Source organism: Antedon mediterranea, chromosome 6 (assembly GCF_964355755.1).
Source record: "Antedon mediterranea chromosome 6, ecAntMedi1.1, whole genome shotgun sequence".
Taxonomy (NCBI): Eukaryota; Metazoa; Echinodermata; class Crinoidea; order Comatulida; family Antedonidae; genus Antedon; species Antedon mediterranea.
In genome coordinates, this window is record NC_092675.1 from 18,026,152 (window position 1) to 18,049,098 (window position 22,947).

The 22,947-nt window shown below is 32.9% G+C and overlaps 2 protein-coding genes across 3 annotated transcripts in view; both read right to left on the reverse strand.

The window, feature by feature from the left end:
• The window catches only part of LOC140052326 (probable E3 ubiquitin-protein ligase HERC4), a 28,514-nt gene extending 20,243 nt beyond the window's left edge, over positions 1-8,271 (reverse strand). Inside the window, exons 1-7 of one of the 2 annotated variants that reach the window (XM_072097838.1) lie at positions 8,208-8,271; positions 6,128-6,224; positions 2,732-2,904; positions 2,015-2,107; positions 1,597-1,686; positions 1,024-1,260; positions 75-170 (exon numbers count right to left, since the gene is read on the reverse strand). In XM_072097838.1, coding sequence (XP_071953939.1) covers positions 75-170; positions 1,024-1,260; positions 1,597-1,686; positions 2,015-2,107; positions 2,732-2,824 — 609 coding nt within the window. In that variant the 5' untranslated portion in view covers positions 2,825-2,904; positions 6,128-6,224; positions 8,208-8,271. Of the gene's footprint in view, positions 1-74; positions 171-1,023; positions 1,261-1,596; positions 1,687-2,014; positions 2,108-2,731; positions 2,905-3,137; positions 3,328-6,127; positions 6,225-8,207 lie in introns of both variants that reach the window. The other variant, XM_072097837.1, reaches the window with a different exon arrangement.
• On the reverse strand, positions 5,945-16,472 carry LOC140052450 (probable E3 ubiquitin-protein ligase HERC6). The gene is made up of 10 exons (XM_072098061.1): positions 16,274-16,472; positions 15,877-16,042; positions 15,596-15,672; positions 14,970-15,191; positions 9,933-10,024; positions 9,303-9,403; positions 8,909-9,134; positions 8,208-8,362; positions 6,128-6,224; positions 5,945-6,040 (listed from the first exon to the last, which is right to left on the reverse strand). Exons 1-10 carry the CDS (start codon positions 16,470-16,472, stop codon positions 5,945-5,947), a joined length of 1,431 nt encoding a protein of 476 aa, XP_071954162.1.
• Between the last annotated feature and the right edge of the window lie 6,475 nt (positions 16,473-22,947).

The window sequence follows — 22,947 nt, forward strand, 5'->3', positions numbered from 1 at the left end:
ATATCTAATTTGCTTGTGATGAATAAGATTTAGTTTTGTATTTATTATAGTGTTTTTAGTGTCATAAGCTTTACCTGTGCATTGAACCAGATCCTTTTTGTTTCACTGAAGACCGTAAACATCCCAAATTTAGGATCAAAAATTTTTTTGAAAAGTAGCTGAAAGAACTCCTATAAAAGTTGAATTGGAATAACAGATATATTAAGAGACCAAGTCAAACGATGGTAAAATAAATGTTGTATACTGTTCAAAAGAAAATGGTTGCCGATATCATGACTTAAGAATTTTTGGACAATGTGTTATGATACACACATTGCATGATGTAATACTTAAAACATTTATTAATATAGTACAGTAATTAATGTTAGCAGATACTTAGAGTAAGATTTTTCTTATGTTGTTATAGTTTGATCAATATGAATGTCTTATTATTTTCATTGTTAATATTATTAGTATTTGAATATAAAAAAGTACAATGAGAACAAGTGGGAGTGTGTAGATGTGCTCTCATTGTACAATAATATATGTTACTAATAACCTACTGGTCATGTTATGTTCTAAGTAATAGTTTAGATACAGGAACTGTTCTCAGACCACAAAGCATTTAATCATTGAACCATCATTGCTTTTAGATAGACAGTATTTACTTACTCACCAACTTAATTCCTACTGTGTAGATGTGTACCTTTTTTAAATAGTTTACAATAAAGTTATTAGACTATTAGTTCTAGAGAGAACATTTGTATCTGCGTCAATCCTGTAATCTATATGGCTTAACAGCTGTGACTGTGTATCAAACAACATGCTTGCTAATGACAGTGGTTCGTTAATATTTGTTCTTTAATACTTCTTTTGAATGTAGTACAAAAACAAAACATTGACTTGGGTTTTATGGTTCCTCCAGTGATTTAAAGACTATACTATATCTTGAGAGACAACCATACCCCTCAACTCACTAAGTGTTTGTCTTATATTTAACTAAATAACACTGACTAAAATCCAATAATATTAATTACACACTACCTTACAAGGGCCCCCACCACCATAATCATCTCCTGGTTCATCTTCAAATTTAACCTTCAATGGTTTCTTTAAGTCTTTTTTATGTTCCCTTAGCTGTTTCAGAGCACTTTCAACAATGTTCTTTCTGTCAATTGTAATGTGCAAGGCTAGTAGCCGTTGAAATTCCGGATTCATAGGCATGCCGAAGATCTGATTGAGCATAAGCGGTTGAAACATTTCTTCTGTTAAACAAGCTGCCTGCAATTAATGAATATAATTGACAATAGTTTATTAGCAGAAATTAGTCTTAATCATATGTAAATGTAAAATGGCATTTCAACTGCATATTCATAATACTGTATGTACATCACTATTCTTAAACTCACCACCAACACTGTGGGGTGAGTGTACCTACTTATCATAAAAACAAAGAAGAAACTCGATCAGAGTAACTCCAGTGGGAATAGCTAAACTTTAACTGTTTTTCTTATATAACTGGGAAGAATTTAGTTATTATATCCACCAAGGGAAGAATTTGTTTATATAATCTTATACATTATATTAGGCATGTTCATTCCTTGCATAGGCATTTACCTGTTGTTTCGTCATGTTGTTTATTATAATAGAAGTCACCTTCACATCATTCTCCAGAACAAATGAATAATCAATCAAGTTTAAACTTGCCTATAACAATAGTGCAACATATCATTAATGTAAGGAACTTAACAAAACAAACAGTACAGTAATAAACACACATGAGAGAATGGTGTTCCTGCATAAGATTGTTGTAAGAAGGTTCTGTTAATGACTTCCAATTTCTTTTAAAATCCCATATTTCTCCTTCTGTCAGGTGATTTTTTCTTATATTAAATAGACCTATGTTTATATATGTTGTCCGTTCATTGTTTGTTTGGGATTTACCAGCAATTTTCCTATTAAAAATGTATTTGTTAACTAGCCTAGGCCTATGTTTCATTCAAGGACAGGTTCGGCCCAACCACTCAAACCCCACCTGAATCCGCCACTGTAACCACAGTAATAAACATCTAGACTTGGGAATATAGAATGCTGAATAAGGAACTATATCATCCATGTCTTCATTTATCTATAAAAAGATAAACAGAAGTTAGTAGCACTTCTTATATTTGGCCAGCCTTTGCCTCAAATTGTCTTCATTTTTTATTCTGTACAGTAGGCCTACAGTATTTTTTCTTCCAGCCTGTGACCAGCACCCTCTCATCCATGACAGAGGTTGTGCAAACCAGAGTACACAGAGTAACCACTGAACATAAAAGTAAACTGTGGTGTATAGTCTTTAATAATGGATAAGATAATAGATTGGTATTTATATTTCATTTTAAACATCTTGAAGTGCAGTGGAATTTGTTAAGCTCTGTCTACAATATCAAACTTTATGTGACAAAAAAATGTGATGTGCCCATATATAGACATGATGATGTCATATCACTACCATATTTGGGCATATCAATACCATATTTGGACATGTCAAACTTTTTTTTTGTCAAACTAGTTTGATAGTGTAGACAGAACTTTACACATACAACAACTTTCTTCTCTCTCTGTGGAGACAGGGAATGAGATGCACCAGATGTGTACAAAAGACCTCTAATTTTAAGTCCTTATCCAAGAAGCCCGATTTTATGTTATGGTTTGCTAGAAGAGGTAAACTGCCTAGTTAAAATCATTCATGTCAATCTTTTGTTATTACCTTAGCAAGTTTCTTGAGCATATCTAAGGCAATGTTTAAGTTAGTTTCTTCTTTAAGCCTCAACCATCCCACTGAAAACTCCATTTGCTTCATTATTAAATGTAAAATCACATTTTTGAAAATACTTATAAGATGCTCAAAGTCTGGAGGGGAGTAACTTCCAATCCAGGTATCTACAAAAATCAACCAAAAATATATTGATACATTCCAGTAGAATTTGAATTCCTTCTTCCAACAAGACAGGATTTTCTTTGTACAGTAGGTTATATTCTGTAATACCAATTTTGTAAAGTGGGGTCTAAGATAAAAATATTTACTGCTCTCCTGTAAACTAGAAAATACTAGCACTAATAAATTGTCCAGTGAAAATAATGAAAAAAAAACCTATTAAACACAAAGTAAATACCAATGACTTTCGACATTTCAGGTGAAAGATTGCAAAATGTTTCAGCAACAGCCAAGATTGACTGAAGGTAAGATTCTGGGTACTGCATTGTGGGACATTCTAATAGAATCAGGTAGACCCGAAGTGCTTCAACATCAAGTGGTGATGTCAAAAGTGTTGGGCACAGCTGACTGCTTATTGCATGATCAACCTAGAAAAGTGAATTTACAGTGCAATTATTATAATATACATAACTACTTTTAAGTGCATAGTGCATAAAGCCTCTATGCGCTTCACATAAAAACAAAAGTAATCCATAAAATAAAAATAAACTAGACTTGAAATCGTCACTAATTTAGTTAGCTATCCGCACCACAAACGCCACGCGTACATACGTTAAGCCTGTTTTATAAAATGCGCACAGAAAAAAGATTTATATGCTATTATGATCTGAATATCAAGGACATTGTTGTCTGTGTGCTCTCTATTTTGTGTCCCAAGTAAATAAGGCCTATATTATACACTAAATGTTGTGTATTGTACATACAGTGTAGCTTAGGTAAAATTTGGGACACGGCTTTAATTCTAATTTTTAACATGATGACGTCATGAAAATGAAAGACAGCAATTCCGGATGAAAATTGTCTGAGCAACAACATATTAACATGTTGAAGAAATGTGGATACATAGAATATAGATGCGCGCTCTTTTAAATGTGATGAACTATGACGCAAAATATGAAAATACGACTCTTATAATTCAACTGGCTATATGATGACGTCACAACATCCAATGCGCAAAATTTATACATGAATTTGTATCTACAATCCGGAACACGTTTTAATCGTGAGTATCAATTTTTATTCTGAGGAGCTATAACATATTGAAATGTATTGTAATGATGAAAATAAGTGACCCAAGTAATTCACACTTCTGAACATGATGACATCATCAAAATGTAAAAATTTGTATGAATGTTTGAACTTTTTAATAAAAAATGTGCGCGAATTGTCCAAATCGATGTGCTCGTATGACGTGATTTTAAGTAAAACTTGTTCAAAAGTTGGAAAAATTACTAGAGGGCTGGAAAAACATAATTCACGCAAAAAAAAAAGATGTTTTTAACATTCTGTGTGCACCACGCGCGTAACAAATTGTGGGCACATGGACATTTTTACATGCTTAAAATGACATGAAATGGATAGAAAGTTAATTAGAAATTGATTAATAGTGTAGGTTTTTTTTAAAAATCTAAAGTAAAATTAGGAGGTTCTTTGCTGTAGAATACAAATTGGAATAAAATGAAATAAGTAGAAATGTTTAAGTTATAAACTAAAACACATCATGGATATAATTATTCTTTAGGTTCTAAAAACGTTTATTGTCCTATTTACTCAGGAGTGGAGAGAAAATGTAAAAAACAAATCAATTAAAGTTCTTCTATGAAGTAGTAACAGCCAAAGCAATATTCCATTATTACTGAACTTAAAGTAGTAAACGTATAATGTCATTAAACAGCATGACAGAAGCTCTTACGGTAACATTTGTTTTGAAAAAGAAAACAGAGAACAAAATCGGGCCAATTTTATCGATATTAAGGGGCTGCTCCAGTCACACTATTTTACAACTACCCTCTAGTCCAACTGCTATGCCCCTAGGACAACTATAATATAAGATAAGATAACTTTTATTGATCCTCAAAAAGGAAATTCATTGCTCGTCATAATAACAAAGAAAACACTATAAAAACAAATATAGCATAAAACCATTCATATAAAAACATCTAAAAAATTACAATATAAAATTATCTTCTTGACTTCCTGTTGTACTGGATGATACCGGAGGGAATAAAGGATTTAGCAAATCGATTTGTTTTCACACTGAGGAGCCTCAATCTACCACTTGGATTAAGTTGGTCTATGATCACTTTGTGGAGAGGATGAGAGGCATCCGACTCAATGCGTTCGAAATCTTTCTGGAGGTGTTCTAGGTGCACATCGGTAAAGGAAGGCAGTTCCAGACCAATCATTTTACCAGCCCGACGGATGAAAGTTTCAAGGCGTCCTTTATTCCCTCCGGTAACATTACCAGCCCAACAGGAGAGGCAATACGTCCAAACACTACATATAACGGATCTATAGAACGAAAGTAACATAAAATCACAGGAGTTAAATTTATATAAAGTTCTCATACAATACATTCTGGGACTTAATTTTTTGCTGATGAAGTCTATATGGTCTCCCCAACTCAGTTTATCATTGAAAACAATTCCTAGATACTTGTACTGGTCAACAATTTCAATTTCTTTACCTTTGATAGTGATTGGTTGAAAATTAAATTTATGTTTAGTCCTAAAATCAATGATCATCTCCTTTGTTTTTGATGCATTTATTTGGAGATAATATCGTCACAAAATTTAACAAATCTTTGTATTTCGCTACGATAATTTTCATCATTGTTTGAAACTATGAGACCAATAGTACTAGTGTCATCAGCGAATTTAACAACGGGGCAAAGCTCATCATTTAAAGATCTGTAATCCGCCGTATACAAGGAATATAATTTAGGTGCGTTGACAGTACCCTGAGGAACACCGGTGTCAGAGGTTACGATTTCTGACTTAACACCATTAATATTATTACTATCTCTCTAGAACAACAACACTCTCTGAACACCTACACCTTAGGTTATAATTGCGATCTTGTAAAACTTACTGAACTTCAAAACATAGGGAGAGAGATTGATCTTAAATGAAAGCTTTTGAATTTTTACATGTACATATGTGGAGGGGATGGGTGGATTCAGTTTCCAACTGCTTTATTAAACCATCACTGCCCTAACTGATGGCTGCGAGTGAATGGTAGGACTAGCGGCGCACACACTGTAAGCAACTCATGTAATGCTCTATATCTTATGATGACAACCTAATCCAAAACAGTTAAAATATATATCATTAGTCACAAATTAAATAACATTTTTTTTTTTTAAACAACCGGAAAGAAAAAACTAACCTTTCTTAGAAAGTTTTGTTTTTCTGAAACCGTCTTAAAAACATTTCTTGCTCTAGGAAGATCAAGTCCAGGACTATCTTCACTACATAACTGATCACTACAGAAATCATAATACAAGTCGTTACTTAAACAATCATCGTGTTATTTATTAATTGATTATGACTTTTAATTGGTTTTCTTTTTTTTTTTGGGTAATTTCTTTAACCATTTTTGTCCATGGCGTTTTTCTAAAACTTGTAAATAGAATATAGTAACTTTGTCAACATATGTAACATTAGCATTTATATAAATGACACAGACTGTTGTTAAATTCTCTTAACGTACTTTACTACTGTATATAGAGGCCAACACAGAATGTTTAAGTTGCAGATATCAGTCTAAATTGAATTGTTAATTACAGAATGTACATATCTATTTAAGAAACAGTCCAGTGAGGTGATCAATATGATCAATTTCATTCATTTTTATGAACTTTAATTATAAAAAACTATGCACATACTGTACATGTCAAATTTGAAAAGCTTTAAAATCGGTAATTAGGCCTATATGCAAATTTGTGAAACAATATACTTATTTTCATTCATAACTCCTCAAATGGTTAGTGATTTCAACTTTTTTTAAACTTATTATGGAAGCTGGAGTTGTATGTATGAATTGATATAATATGTTGATGTTGTGACGTCTTTAAGGCCCCTCAAATTTAACAAAAAAACAGGACTTTTTGCTCTCTCATCATACCGTAAAACCTCGAAAAGAAGCCCATGGGCTTAAACCTCGAAAAGAAGCCCCCCCTCTACAGTTTACAAAAGTACTCTCGAAAAGAAGCCCAGGGGCTTCATTTCAAGATAGTATGGGCTTCTTTTCGAGATAGATACTGTAATATTAAGAATGTAGGTTTATTAACTGAACGTCAAAAGAAACAGAAATAAACAGTACAAAGACGTGATTAAGAGTTACTGTAGTAGGATAATTTAATGCCAGATTGTGATGCAGACTGACGATAATAATTAATATGTATGATCGTGTTTATCATACATTTATTTTACAGTTTATTGTCGTCCAAATGGTGCTTTAATCGCATCTTGTATCTTTTTCTTGTCTGCTTCGTTGGCAAATATGTAAAATCGGCAGGGAATTTCCACAAATGATTGTATTTGACGGTGAATCATAGGACTGTTTTTTTGCTTTTTATATTGTTTTTTAATTGGTATATTAAACATAATTTCACGATTGAAAAAATGTCACAAAAGTCATATTATTGTAGTAGAAATTCACAAAATTTACAGCATTCATTTCGAAAAGAAGCCCCTTCTACAGTTTGCAAAAGTATTCTCGAAGAGAAGCCCATCTCGAAAAGAAGCCCACCCAAGAGCACTAAAAAAAGAAAAAGCCCATGGGCTTCTGTTCGAGGTTTTACGGTAGTTCATCACATATAATAGAGCACATCTCGGATATAAGTGCCTGATTGCCTCTCAAATTTTACTATTGCATCTTGTGTTGACACGGATAACCCAAACTCGTCACGATGAAAAGTTTAAATCTAGTGTTATCCCTGGATTTGGACTAGAAATTGAATGGGAAATATGAATGTATGTGTGTACTTTGTACTTTGTGTAGAATAATGCATGATTACATAATGGTATTCATATAAGATTTATGAATGGTCAGTTTTAAATAAACTACCATTAAATGCATCAAAATGTGCAGCAATGAGTGCAGCTTATTTTTAATTGGTGTATCTCATTATAACTTTGTTTTGTTTTATTTTGACTTAATTTGTGCTACTTAGTTTTGTTATTTTTGTATTTTATAAGTAATGATGGAGTAAGAGCAGTTTTCTGTTTGGGCTCATGCCTATTACTTGCTCCTGGCAAGATGAATTGTAAAATGTACTTTATGAACTTTTGCCGAATAAATATTATTATTATTATTATTATTATATACACACCCTGAACTGTGCTCACAAGGACAATATTGGAATCGATAGTGCAGTGTTCACTGGCAAAGCTACGCAGAAGCCAATGATAATTGTAAACAAAAATTGATTTAAAAACATTTTCTACACAAACCATATCCATACCTTGTAAAAGAACTATTCCAACATTCTGCTGATGAAAATGTATTTTGAATAACTTGCATTAGACGCTTTGAAATATCGCTAGATCCTGGCAAGTCTTTGAATTGTGCTATTCCTTTATCTAGAGGGTAGATTTCAGATAAACTCTTCCTTTTGGACTAAAAAAAAAAAACAGGGGATCAATAACTACTATTTACTACAGAAGAAGACAAGTTTGGTTCCTACTGTAGTTGCACACTCTGTGATTTGACCAATAACAAATGATTTAACCAATAACAATTGATATATTATCAATTATTGTTTTTCAGCTAAAGCTATAATCTTAAATAAAATCATGAAAACATGTAGCTAGTGAAAATCTGCAGCCTTAAGAAATAAATGGCTAGCTAATTTTTTAATTTCTTTGACGTGTGACAAATAATAACCACTTTTGATGAATATACTTCTAATAAATCAAACTGTAATTAGGAATTCATTCCTATAATACAATGCCAATTAAAGGTGCTTATATAGGAGAATCTATTTATAGGTTACTATTACTGATAAGATTAAGTTCACATCCACCAGCCATCAAATAGCAATCAGGATGACTCCTATTCAAATCAAAAGATCATTGGAATTAAGCACTGCTACTATAAAGTATATTAATTAAAATGATACCAAAGAAAACTATGAACTCACAGTAAGTTTTTTAGTGAACTTACCAATAATCCATTTGTTACTAAATAGCAAGTATTGAGTCCACCACAATAAACATTGCTGATGTTAACAGTATCAGGTGAGCCAGTGGTATCAGTAATACAACTGGACAAAGAATCGTATACAAACATAGAGCTGTCATCATCATTGGACACCGCAGAGTGAGGATCATGCATTGATGTTGGACCAAATACATACAATTTATCCCCAGTCAATATCACAGAGTGTCGTCTGAAAATTGTTTAAGGAAAAATTACTGCCAACATTATTAATAGTTATAACTTTTTTTTTATTATTCCATTTTAGGCTTATTGTTAAGGATTGCTAAAAAAAGAATAAAAAAGTTAAAAAACCCTTCACAACATTTTTATAAAAAATACAAAATGAAATCAATGTTACCTTGTACAAAGTATTGTTTTGTCCTCTTCTTTCTTTATCTCCGCTATCTTTTCTTCCCAATTTTGATTCAAATCCTTGGCTAGTCTTAAAACTTCCCCATTCTAGATATGTTTGTTTTTTAAGAAATAACAAACAAACATTCAATAGAAATGTACCAGTGATTAATGTGCTGTATATTTGTTTTAATTTAGTTTCAACTGTAAGTGTATGCTGGAAATTTCGTAATAGCCTCACTGCAGTCATGTTCTAGAAAGGTTAAAATGTTATTTAAAAATTAATGTCATGGTTTAAAATTAGCCACTATATTTGAGCCATGTTTACACTGAACCTAGATTCATTAGTAATGATAATTAGTGTAGTGTTTAAGAATACAATTATTCAGTACAAAATGGATGTGTGTAAAGGCATCACTCAATGTAACATAGTCAGGAGTTTCTCCAGCCACCAAAACGAATACAGGCATAGCTTTAATGCAGAATTACAAAACAAATTATTAAAACTATCTTTGTATTACATCATCAATAATATAAATAACTAAATTTTAAATTCAAAGAAATAAAAAAAACTATTATTATTATTATTATTATTTAGCAGTTAGATATAAAAATATTAAAACTCTACTTATTGTACCTTTAAAAGAAACATTGAAAAGTTGTGTCCACAAGAAATGCTGGTAATTTGTGTCCCAAAATCCAATTTGTGTGGCACTGTGGAACTTGAAACTAATAGAAATTGTTTTAATAATACATAGTAAAACCGATATTATTTTATTACAAGAAACTCATTTTGATAAAAAATCAATTCATATATTTGATGCAGCTTGGAAAGGTAGATCGTACCATAGTTATGGAACGACCAATAGTAGAGGAGTATCCATTTTATTTAAGAACGGTTTAGATGTAAAAGAAATCATTCATAAGTATTCTGACGAAGATTATTATTATACTTGGGATATTACTTAAGAATAAACAAATAAATCTTATAAATGTATATGCACCAAATAACTATAAAGAGAGAGCAATTTTTTTTAAGAAGCTTGACAAGAAAATTGCATAATCCTTGCAATGTTAAAGATGAGTATATAATAATGGGGGGTGAACATGAATTGTGTTTTACAACATAATGCTGACCAAAGAAACAGCCTGTTTCTAAGCTATGACAAATCTCCTGCAATTTTAAAAAAATGTATTAATAAATCAAAGCTCTGTGATATTTGTAGAATAAGTCATGAAACAAAAACCCAATTTACTTGGCGACGTAAAAATACATATAGAAGGTTAGATTACTGGCTGATATCTAGTGTATTATACAAACATGGTGATATTATTGACACCGATATCAGACCTTCTGTTCTTTCAGACCATCAAGCTATTTCTTTGAACATTAGAAATAGTCATGAAAAAAAAAGGACCTGGAAATTAGAAATTCAATAATAGTTTTTTGGAGAATAAAGATTTTATACAAAGCATTTTAAATATTATTGAAAATATTAAAAAAAATGAAAACAAGCTTAATCCAAGTCTGTTATGGGAATACCTAAAAATTAAAATAAAGGAATTCTCGTGTAAATACGGAATAAATAAGAAAATCCAAAAAAATATAAGAAAGAATACATTAATTAAAGAAGTGTATAAGTTAAACGATGAGCTTGATGGTGCTTATGATCAAAAGACAGAAGAGATATTAAATAACAAATTAAACGAGCTAAACCAAATTAATACATCTGAAGCAAAAGGAGCACAAATTAGGGCTCGAGTAGAATGGACTGAAAAGGGAGAAAGAAATATTAAGTTCTTTTTAGGTTTAGAAAAAAACAAGGCTAAGAAAAAACATATTACGTCAGTTCTTAAACCTAATGTGAAAATTACTACAAACACCCAAGAAATTCTTAACGAGCAAGTTAGGTTTTTCAAAGAATTGTATAAAGAAACCCCTTCAAACCAGGAAAATATTAATAGTTATTTGATATATGATCTGCACACGAAAATACATAGGGATCTGGACTATTTTGGTAGTACTAAAATCAATACACTGTCATTTGAAGAAAAGCAAAAATGTGAAGGTATGTTAACAAATTATGAATGCAAGATGGCTCTTTTAAACATGAAGTTAAATAAAAGTCCTGGTACAGATGGGCTACAGTCGAATTTTATCGCACATTCTGGGATTCCTTAGGAAATTTATTGTGTGATTCTGTTAACTTCAGTTTCTTGTCCACTCTCAGCACTTTTATTTATTTTAGTAGTCGAAGTTATGGCAACAAATATAAGAAATAATCATTTGTGTAAAGGTATCAAATTGCCGTCAGTAACTAATGTTAATGTAAAGATTGCACAATTAGCAGACGATACTGTGATTTTTGCCAAGAATGAAAAAGCCATACAAAGTTATTTTAACGAAATAGATTGTTTTTGTGAAATGTCAGGTCTGATGCTAAATAAATCCAAGACAAGGGGAATGTGGATTGGTTGTGATAAAGAGAAAATTAGTAACTATTGCAACATTACCTTTAATCAAGAACCTATTAAGTTTCTAGGTATTTACATTGGTTATGATAAGGATATTTGCAATACAAAAAATTGGTATGAGAAAATTGAAAATCTAAAAAAGATCCTTAAAACTTGGGAAAAAAGAAAAATATAATTCTTTGGGAAAATCACGGTAAAAGCAAACTTTGAGAAGCATAATGCACTCAAATATGTGAATACATTCTATATAAATATGCTTAAAGCCTGCATACGGTTTAATAATATTTATACTAAAAAACCTCAATGTATATGTGAAATAAAAACTCAGAGGTTATGGGAGAATATGTCATGCAAACAAAAAATCACTATTCTGTAAATCTTGGGTGAATTCAGGTATAAAAACAGTAGGAGATATTATGGTTAAGTCTAGATTTAAGCATATTAATGAAATAACTCCACTGTTGAAACGAAGGGAAAATGCATTTTTAAAATATATGGCACTAATTGACGCTATTCCGAAAAACTGGAAAGTTATAGTGGTTGAGAAACCCTATTGTTATATACATAAAGTGGTTGATACAATAGAGAAAAATGTTAATGTTACTTCAAATTATACAACTGTCAAACAATTCTATTCCACTTTTACCGATGTAGCATATAAAGCGTGCATACCAAAAGCACAAGATAAATGGGAAAACCAACTTCAAAATTGTTTTATTGACTGGAATCTATGTTGGAAAAACAAAGTGAAGAGTATGTTGCACATAAAAAGAGTGGCTTTCTTTAATTAGTTATCCGCATTCAGCGGATAACTCCTTGTAACTGTCCTGTTTCATCATCTTTTTTTTCTGTATTCTTCTTTCTTTCTGTCATTTTTGTGTCACGCGTAACTCAAAAACGTGTAAACATAACATTTCATAACTTTGTCAACATGTGGGCATTTATGTGAAATTGTGCACCTCCTATTTTGAATGACGTCAGAGTTGCGCAACATGACTTACGCGCGTTTTTACGAATTTCGCGTATTTAACATAGATCGAAAACCATATAACAATTTAATATGAAACTTGACAAAAAGTTTAAGTTATATCTTGCGCTAACTGACTATAGGGAAAAAATGGCATGTTTTACACGAAGTTACGCGAAAAATCAACTTTCTACGCGTTTCATGTAATTTTAAGCATGTAAAAAATTCCCACGCGCGCGAATTTTTTTACGCGCATGGTGCGAACGTAGCGTTGAAAACAATTACTTAAAACTACGTCATACGGGCACGTTGAATTGGATAATTTACGTGCGTTTTTGATGAAAAAGTTTAAAAATTGGTCAAAATTATGCCTTTTTTTAAACAGTCATAGATTCTAAACAACGAGGTGAACTTTTTTTTAATTACATATTCTGGAAGTTGAAGAGTTGTAGATATCGGATCATGAATCGATATGGCTAACCGGACATTATGACGTCATCGTATGGCCACGCGAATGTAAAATATAGGATTTTTGTCTCTTTCGTTATTGCTCATCACATTCAATGGAGCGCATCACGCCTATCTGTATTCCTTTTTTTTTCCAAGACTTTAATATTTTCTAGGTCAATCAACTATCTTACGCATGAGTTAAAAATATTTTAATTTTTATGACGTCATCATGCCTAAAAATTATAATTAACAGGGTCATTAATTTCATCTTTACAGTAAATTTTAATCTGTTATTTAGCTTGTAAGAATAAAAAGCTATAATTATGATTAAAACATTTTCTGGAAGCTATTGGACTGTAGATACGAATTAATGTGAACATTTTGCCAATCGGATGTTGTGAAGTTATCATATGGCCAGTTGAATAAAAAAAGTCGTATTTTGATATTATGCGTCATAGTTCATCACATTTAAACGAGCACGCATCCATATTCTACGTATTCAAATTTCTTCTACACGTTAATATGTTGTTGGTGAGATAATGTCCTTCCAAAATTGCTATCTTAGTGTTTAATTTTAATACCGTCACCATGTTAAAAATTGGAATAAACGGTGGGTCCCGTAATTTCACCTATTCTACACTGTATGTAATATGTATACAGATTATACTGTATATACTATATGACACAAAATAGACAGAATTCAGCACTAACAAGATATGATATTCTTCAGTTCAGGTCATAATGCCATAATCTTTTTCTGTGTGCAATATTCCAACGTATGACGTGCACGTGGCGTTTGTCGTGCGGATAACTAACTCGTCAAAGTGACGAGTTTCATGTCTAGTTTTAAGTTGCTACATAAAATTTTACCAACTAGGTGTAAGCTAAAATTATGGAATTTGTCAAACAGTAATTATTGTGAATATTGTAATGAGGATGTTGAAAATGAAAAGCATATGTTATTTACATGCAAAGAAGTAAAACATTGCTGGGTAAAATGTTGCGCTATGCTGAAAACATGTTTTGCATTTACTCAGGAAGTTACATGGGAGAAAATTTTACTTGGAAAATATAATGTCAAAATTAATGAAATATTTTCCCTTTTAACTTTCTGTGTTTATAAAAGTAAAGTCAAACATAGACTAGGACTTGTTAAAAAATGTCCATGGTTAATGTTCACTGCGGAGTTAGAAGGTATAATCAATTGTGAGTTTTTAATAAATAAAGAAAAGGCAAAAAAAATGTGGTCAGATATGGACCGTAACAATTTAGCAAGGTATAAAATTAACGTTTATAAAATTGATTTTAGGTAAAGTAAAATATAAATTTTTTTTGATTGCCTGAAAGAGATAAAAAGAGTTATAAAATAAAGAATTCTGGGGTAAATTATACGTACATTGTTAAGGATTGAAAAACGTGTAAAGAGTGTATAACATAGAGGACATTTTTTTTCCTTCTTTCCTTATACTATTATATATAAAATGCAATGGTAGGAGTGAGATATCAGATGTACTGAAAGTTATTTAATGTCAATTATATTGTATTGTATCTTTACATTACTCATGTGCAATGCATTGTAAACGAACATTTTATTGATGAAGAAATAAAAGTGGGTCGATCCTACATAAGATAAAAAAAAACCTAGTAAAACCCAACAAAGTAAATTGGCCATAGTAATAAAACATAGTACAAGGCTATAATGATTACACATCCAAAAACACAGATTTAGTGAAACTCTTGCTGTGTACTTACTCAACTGTATTTATTTCTTTATTTTCTTACCTTTTTCATCATATTCTCCGAGTTGATTAGAATTGTTGCATCCCCAACCAAAAACATTGCCATTGAATGTTAAGACAAGGGAATGATTGCCTCCACAGCATATTTGTTGGATAGGTAACCCAGCCAAGCAGGAGACATGTTTAGGGTTGGAACAATGGTCTTGAGTAGTTCTGTAGCCTAGCTGCCAATAACTGTTATCACCCCATGCATATAGTTTACCACCTGTGCACAAAAAATATATATAGGGCATGTTCACAAAAACGACGTAAGGCTGGCGTGTCATATGTGTGGTACTAAGCTGTGGCATTGTTAACACCACCCATTATGCCACATAGCTCGGCTTCGGGCTGCTTTTAAAACCTTAAAAGATAACAAATGTATAGCTTACACTTTTGTGTTTAATAACAATCATTATTATAACGAACGCTGTTCATGTAAACTCCTTGACATTTTAATCCTTACAACTTGCATAAGCTACACCAGCCTTTATGCTATATGTGTGGACGTGTGTAAATTGGTTTGTTTACAGTTCAATAACAAAATAGATATTCTATTAGATATTCTATCTTCAATCAATCATTTTAGCATCATCATAATTTTTGTTATTATTGAATGCGAGATATTACTTTTTGCAAGAGCCAATGTGTGCTTAGCTCCACAGACCACTTGAATAATGAATTCATTGGATAAAGACCTTATGATTCTGCAAAATAAAAATAAAGTAAACATAACATTTTAATAATAAGTTTTTTTTGCTAGTTTTAAAAAACATTTAGTAAATGTACGATCTGTGGTCTCTCTAGACTCTAACTAAATATTGATAATAAAACATGAAATTCTACATAATATAATTTTTGATTTTGAAAATATGTTTAAAATATCAATTTTATTCAAATTTTTGCATTACTTTGGTGTTGTTCTTCTCTTCAAATGCACTTCACCATGACCACATTGACCTTCAGAATCACGACCCCAACTCATAATTTTACCTTTGTCGCTTATGACAACGTTGTGCGCATCCCCACAGGCTGCTTGTACAATGTTAAATCTATCCAGGGAAGGAACACGATGCACTGCAAATAAAAAAGGACAAAACTACTTTATAAGGTGGTCAGAAGAAAACACGCACTGCAAAAAAAGAGGACAAAACTACTTTATAAGGTGGTCAGAAGAAAACACGCACTGCAAAAAAAAAATAAGACAAAACTACTTTTGGTCAGAAGAAGGGATGAAAGTTGTGCAATTTCAAATAGTGAAAATATATTTTTTGGGCAATTTCAATGTTTTTAATTTGAAAGACTAACCTGCTGGAGTAGACTCTACATTTTCACATGTGTAAACGTTTCCATTATTTAGAACAAAGACAGTTTGGTGATTGCCACATGCTATTTGTTGAATGGAACGGTTATTCAATATTTTTAACTCTTTGAAGACTGGACTAGCAGCAGCATCCTGGTGATCATGTTTAACAGGATTCAAGCAGAACACTCTTGATGATGTCATTCTTAGGTGAGGTCCAAACTGTCTAACACCTAGAATGTCAAGTCTAACATGGGGATATATTGGTGTTTATTATTTTGTATCGTCTAATGCCAATTCTTCTATGGCATGGTCGACCATGTCTCTGCTGTTAATTTTAACAAAATTAAGGAGTGCTTGCTGACAAATGGAATGGACACGTGGTCGACCGTGATGACAGACCACACCAAACATTGACTATCGGCTTAGTCGACTAATTTACAAGCACATGCCTAAAAAAGTGTAAATCATGCTACACAACAAAATTAATAATTTTCAATAGACCTGAGTGAAAAACATCATCAGACACAAGAAATATTCCCGTATGTTTATTCCCCTTCTTTGACCTCATATGCATGCTTATTAGGCAATGACACACATTCATACTGTAAAAGTTAGCTTACCTAACCTAATCTGTACTCAGAGTGCAATGAAATCGTTAGACTGCTGGTCTACTGTAGGCCTAGCTTTAGAATTTGTAACTATTTCTTACCTGTTTCACTTAAAATATAACTATCTTTATTTCATTCGTGAGCACTGCACAGCTTACAACAATATACTTCAGTCAGTCCAGTAAAAAATCACCCTCACCATGGTATAAGAACGTACCCTAATAAAATTTCATCCGTAGGTTCTATGTATATAGGTAATAACATTTCTTGATGTTGCGTCTTGCAAAACTTGGGATTTTACAAGAAAATTAGACTTTTATACCCAATTTATAACCGCCTCATGTCGTATTATTGTGTACAGCGAATGCGACGAAGCGTGACTGAAATTACGAGACGCCGTTAGCGCCCGTTGAAAAATGCATTAACAAAGCTAAAAACCTACAAAATTAATAGTTTATACAATAATTTAAATATAGTTTACAATAAATTGTATAATAAAATACATAACATATAAAGAAAACCCAATTATAAACTAAAATATTTACAGATATGTGTTTAAAAATGTACAAATCAAAATGGCCTTCCATAAAATAAAGTGCGCCCTCACGCGTCATACTTTTATCGGACTTGCATGGATGATTATATACAAGGCATTAATATACGAAACCCGATGCGGTTTGTTAGTTATTGCCTCTGCAAAAGGCAGAATATTATTATTATTATATTTTCACAAATATATTTCTAGTTTAGGATTGTATATATTTAAACACATTACAACCTCCAGTCTACCATCATGATGGATTAAGTGAAGCGCCGTATTGTATCTGCTAAAGCGTAATGAGTCAAGTTCAAGTTCAAGTTCAAATTTATTCACATAATGCAAACATATACAAAATATAAAAGATACAAGTGGTTGGAAATTAAGTAAATAATAGTTGCATTATGCCTGGAGAATACCATTTAAACCCCAAGGGGCTTTAAGCCTGGATCCACCAGAAAGAATAAAAAAGTTAAAAATGATAATAATAAGCAAAGTGATGGTACGCTACTGACAGACAGAGACGGACATGTACGACGATACAAACACGACAAGGACGACAGGAAGGACAAACTGTATTTATATGATTTGCCTAATTAAATTTAATTATAAGTTATTAATATGATCAAAATAATTAATTTACTTTATATTTTGATATTAGATAAGATTTGTAGTTTATTTTTAGAGTATTATTTGTTTTGCTATTAGTTATTGACGGATTAAGAGAGTTCCAAAGTAGGGGACCGGTATGTAGTATAGAGTTAAGTATTTGCTTACTGCTATAGTTTTTGGAAATGTAGTTGTTTGCGTTCCTAGTGTTATATTTGTGTAGTTCGTTATTTTTAGTGAAGAAACCGTTGAAAGTGGATGGTAGTTTGTTATTTGAGTACCTAAACATGAAGAGGGCAGTTTGCAATTTATTAATGTCAAAAATGTTTAGGGTATTTAGGGTGTGAAAAAGAGGTTTAGAGTGGGAGAGGTATTTTGAGAGAGTGCAAATGCGAAGGGCCTTTTTTTGGAGTTTGAAAAGTTTGTCTATTTTGGTTGTTTCCGTGCTGGTCCATGGACAGAGAGTTCGATGTTTTGAGTTAGTGGCTGCCCATGCAATGTTGCAGTAAGAGAGATGTGGAAGTATTAGAGTATTATATAAAGAAAAAAGGATGTTAGACGGAAGAGTGAATTTAAGTTTATTTAGTATGCCAATAGTTCTCTGTCTCGGTATACAACACGCGAGACAGACACAACAATGATCTCCTAGTTATCTGGTTAGCCTATATTCTGGACATTCTTTTTTTCACAGCATTACTTGCGCGGATATCACAATGCATTGTTTATTCGCGATTATAGTCAATGTTAACTTGAGTAAGCCGCGCAATCAGTAACATGCCGTGCATTCATCGCGCGTTGTATATCGAGAGAACGAATGAAAATCTTTTTTTTTTTTTTACTTCGAGAAGAAGCAATACACCGTCTCTTTACCGATCGAGTTGATAAGGTCGTGCAATCAGTAACAGGCATAACATGCCGTGCATTCATCGCGTGTTGTATACCGAGAGGACGAATTAAAATCTTGTTTACTTCGAGAAGCAATACACCGTCTCTTTACCGATCGAGTTGATACGGTCGCGCAATCAGTAACAGGCATAACATGCCGTGCATTCATCGCGTGTTGTATACCGAGACAGAGAACGAATGAAAATCTTGTTTACTTCGAGAAGAAGCAATACACCGTCTCTTTACCGATCGAGTTGATAAGGTCGTGCAATCAGTAACAGGCATAACATGCCGTGCATTCATCGCGTGTTGTATACCGAGAGGACGAATTAAAATCTTGTTTACTTCGAGAAGCAATACACCGTCTCTTTACCGATCGAGTTGATAAGGGCGCGCAATGAATAACAGGCATAACATGCCGTGCATTCATCGCGTGTTGTATATGTTATGCGCGATTTGAACGATTTGCGCAATTTGAAATTGCGCAAAAAAAATCCTTGCGCAATTTGAATTGAAACATGTGTTTCAAATTGCGCAAGCAACGTATTAAATTGCGCAAGTAATCTGCAAATTGCGCAAGGTTTTTCGACAGATTGTGAAATCATGCACACCCATATTTTTATAGTATTTAATTTCTAAGAATGATTCAAAATTAAAGATAAATATCGCATTTCCTTATTTTAGTAGTGCAAATATTGTTATAAGTTAGCATACCGTCGAAGAACCGACGAAGGAAAACGAAGCGGTGGTGTTCCACCAGGCGGGCGCGGCGCGGGCGGCCGGCTATACTAGGCCTACTCTAGCCTAGCTAGGGTCTGGACTACTGATACTGACTAGGTTACATGGCCTAGCTTAAACTAATATTAAAAACTTAAAAAGTGAGTATTAAACATTATCTTCATTGAAATGGTCTTATTTATATAATAAAATACTAAATTTTAAACTCCTCTGCCTAGGCCTAGCCTAGCCATGTATGGGAAAATTTACAGTTCGTTTTCAAATTGCGCAAAGGTGTCATATTGCGCAAGAACTATCTTGCGCAATTTACAAATTGTGCAGCGCAATTTAAAATTGCGCAAAGATTTTCTTGCGCAATTTGAAATTGCGCAAGTTGATTGCGCAATTTGAAATTGCGCAAAAAAATCCTTGCGCAATTTTAAATTGCGCAAGAATTCTTTGCGCAATTTCAAATTGCGCAAGGATTTTTTTGCGCAATTTCAAATTGCGCAAATCGTTCAAATCGCGCATAACATATATATACAATAATGTTTATAACTTTCCAGATCATACTTCTTATTCTATTCGATTACAGTTTCTAATGATAGCATACTTCAGGAAACAGCGCGAGTCAATGTTTTCAAGCATTCAGTTCACCCAAACGGAGAGAGAACACTACCCGTTCCCTCTTCTTGTATACGATATGTTCGTAACCTTCTAGATGATACTTCTTACTCTATTGGTATTACAGTTTCTAATCATACTTTTGGAATGTTTCTGATTGTTCTTATAATAATTATTATACACGGTTTCTTAAAATCTAAACACATTCTAGAATATCCATGTACATGTTACTGTATAATGTTAGAAACTTTTATGATGACGGTTAAACATATTCAATACCGAGTGGCAGAGGCACGCATTATAGGCGAGATATATTATCTAACTTGCCGTTTAAGACAATTGCATTTGTTCGATGTATGAAATGACCCTTTAACAGTTTTATGAGAAAATTATTCTTCAATACACCCGCACCAAAGAGGACAGTGCGTGTCTGTTATTGTAAACGCTTTCAACTTGGTCATCTGTCATCGATAATTCTTTAGAACAAAAAAGAGACAGAAAACTGGTACCCGTTTGCATTTGTTCGATATATGAAATGACCCTTTAACAGTTTTATGACAAAATTATTCTTCAATACACCCAGCACAAAGGAGGACAGTGTATGTCTCTTATTGTAAACGCATTCAACTTGGTCATCAATCATTCGTTCGATATTTCTTTAGAACAAAAATAATAGATACTTTTGGAATGTTTTTATAATAATTATTATACACGGTTTCTTAAAATCTAAACACATTCTAGAATGTTCATTTAGGTGTTACAGTATATAAAATTAGGAAATAGTAATTCATTACCTCTACCGCTCTCAATCACATGATAATCTTTTAACGAAGGAGGGTGAGTTGAAATTGGTTTAGAACTTGATACCAAGGTTCATTATACGATGGCAAACGATGCCAAAACATTTTCAATACCGATACAGTTGCCAAAGGTGCGCATTATAGGCGCGTTATAATATCTAACTTGCCGTTTAAGACAATTGCATTCGTTCGATGTATGAAATGACGTCCTTTAACAGTTTTATGACAAAACTATTCTTTAATACCCACGCACCAAGGACAGTGTATGTATTTTATTGTAAACGCATTAAACTTGGCCATTTAGAATTCGTTCGATAATTCTTTAGAAAAAAAAAACAACAACAAAATCATTACATTACAATGCGTGTACCAAAACACCTGATCATACAAAATGCAAGACAGAAAAAATTATTTATATGCACATATTATTTATTTTTGAAAAAGAAACATAATCATTCAACAACAACAACGCTGTTATATATGTATTATCAAATACAAATGTTTTCAACTGCCTCTCGCTTGAATCACATGATATCTTGTAACGAAGGAGGGTGAGTGGAATGATTAGGTAGACTTGAGTTCAAGGTCCATATGATGCAAACGACGACGATGATGATGATTCCAAACAGCAATCCTGCAATAGACCATCTCTTTGCCGATCGTGCTGATCTGGCTGCACCCTCACTGTCACCGTAGTCGAACTTTCTCGAACTCTGTAAAAGTAAAAGAATAGAAACTAAAATAGATTTAAAAAATAAAACAAGTGGTGATGGGATGAGGTTGTAGAGGAAATAGATTACTTACATCTACGCTGTACACGATTCCTATAATACCGAATGGAATACAGCATAATAAAGTCACGAGTATAGCTGAAATCAGGTAATATTGTTAGGTCTTCTCGCCACTATACGTGAAACAGATTGCATGACAAAAGCATTCTCTTTCTCTCCAATGTACACGTACACAAATACACTCTAATCGATACTCTTATTGCATTACGAAAAACAGCAGCGTGAACAAACAAAAAACAAAAAACAACGCATCATCTTCAAATGGTAGTCAACACCGCTTATTCAAGCTGGACGTTGATTGGCTGTTTGGGTCTATATACGTTAACTCGCTCACCGCCGTGCATTCGTCAGTAGTCATCATGGATCATTGCGATATGGACATGTTTTTAGAAAACCTATTATTGTTCAATTCAACAGACGACGACATATTAAAGACGGCAATGTTGGAATTGCAAGACCCGGTCGAACCAGTTTTCATGGAGTACCAACAAGAAGATGATATAGCATCAGAACAACAACCACACCCATCACCACCACCACCGACGCCGCAAGAATCAACAAAGGCAAACACGATGATAAATGTTCGAGGCAGTCTCGGTAAACTAATTGCTTTCTGCGATGGATCTGACCATACACTAACGCAATCATACGGTCGAATGATCGGATCTTTGCAAAAGGCAAAAGGACGCATGCACGAGATGCCAATGTTATTGATGTGTACGGACGGTGAAGAAGAGTACGCGGCCGGTTGTTGCAAGTGTTCTGGAATCATCGCGACTTGTCGAATCTACAGTTGAAAATCAAGTCATGAGTGTACCAAAGAATATAAATAGGTAAAGAATCAACAGTACGCGCTGTTATACATAGAAGGATAGGAAACGCGGACGCTTATTCATGGACTAGTAAGAATCCAGCAGCCGAACGACGGCGGGCCGGCTCTAGATATGGTTCCCGTCTAATCCCACGTTTCGATGTATCGTGATGATCTGATGTGTTCTCGCGTCTGTGCTCTACCAATTTTGATATTATTAATATTTTGATAATTATTTTGATAAATAATCATCGTTTGCATTTTTATAGATATTTACAATAAAAGTTTTACCT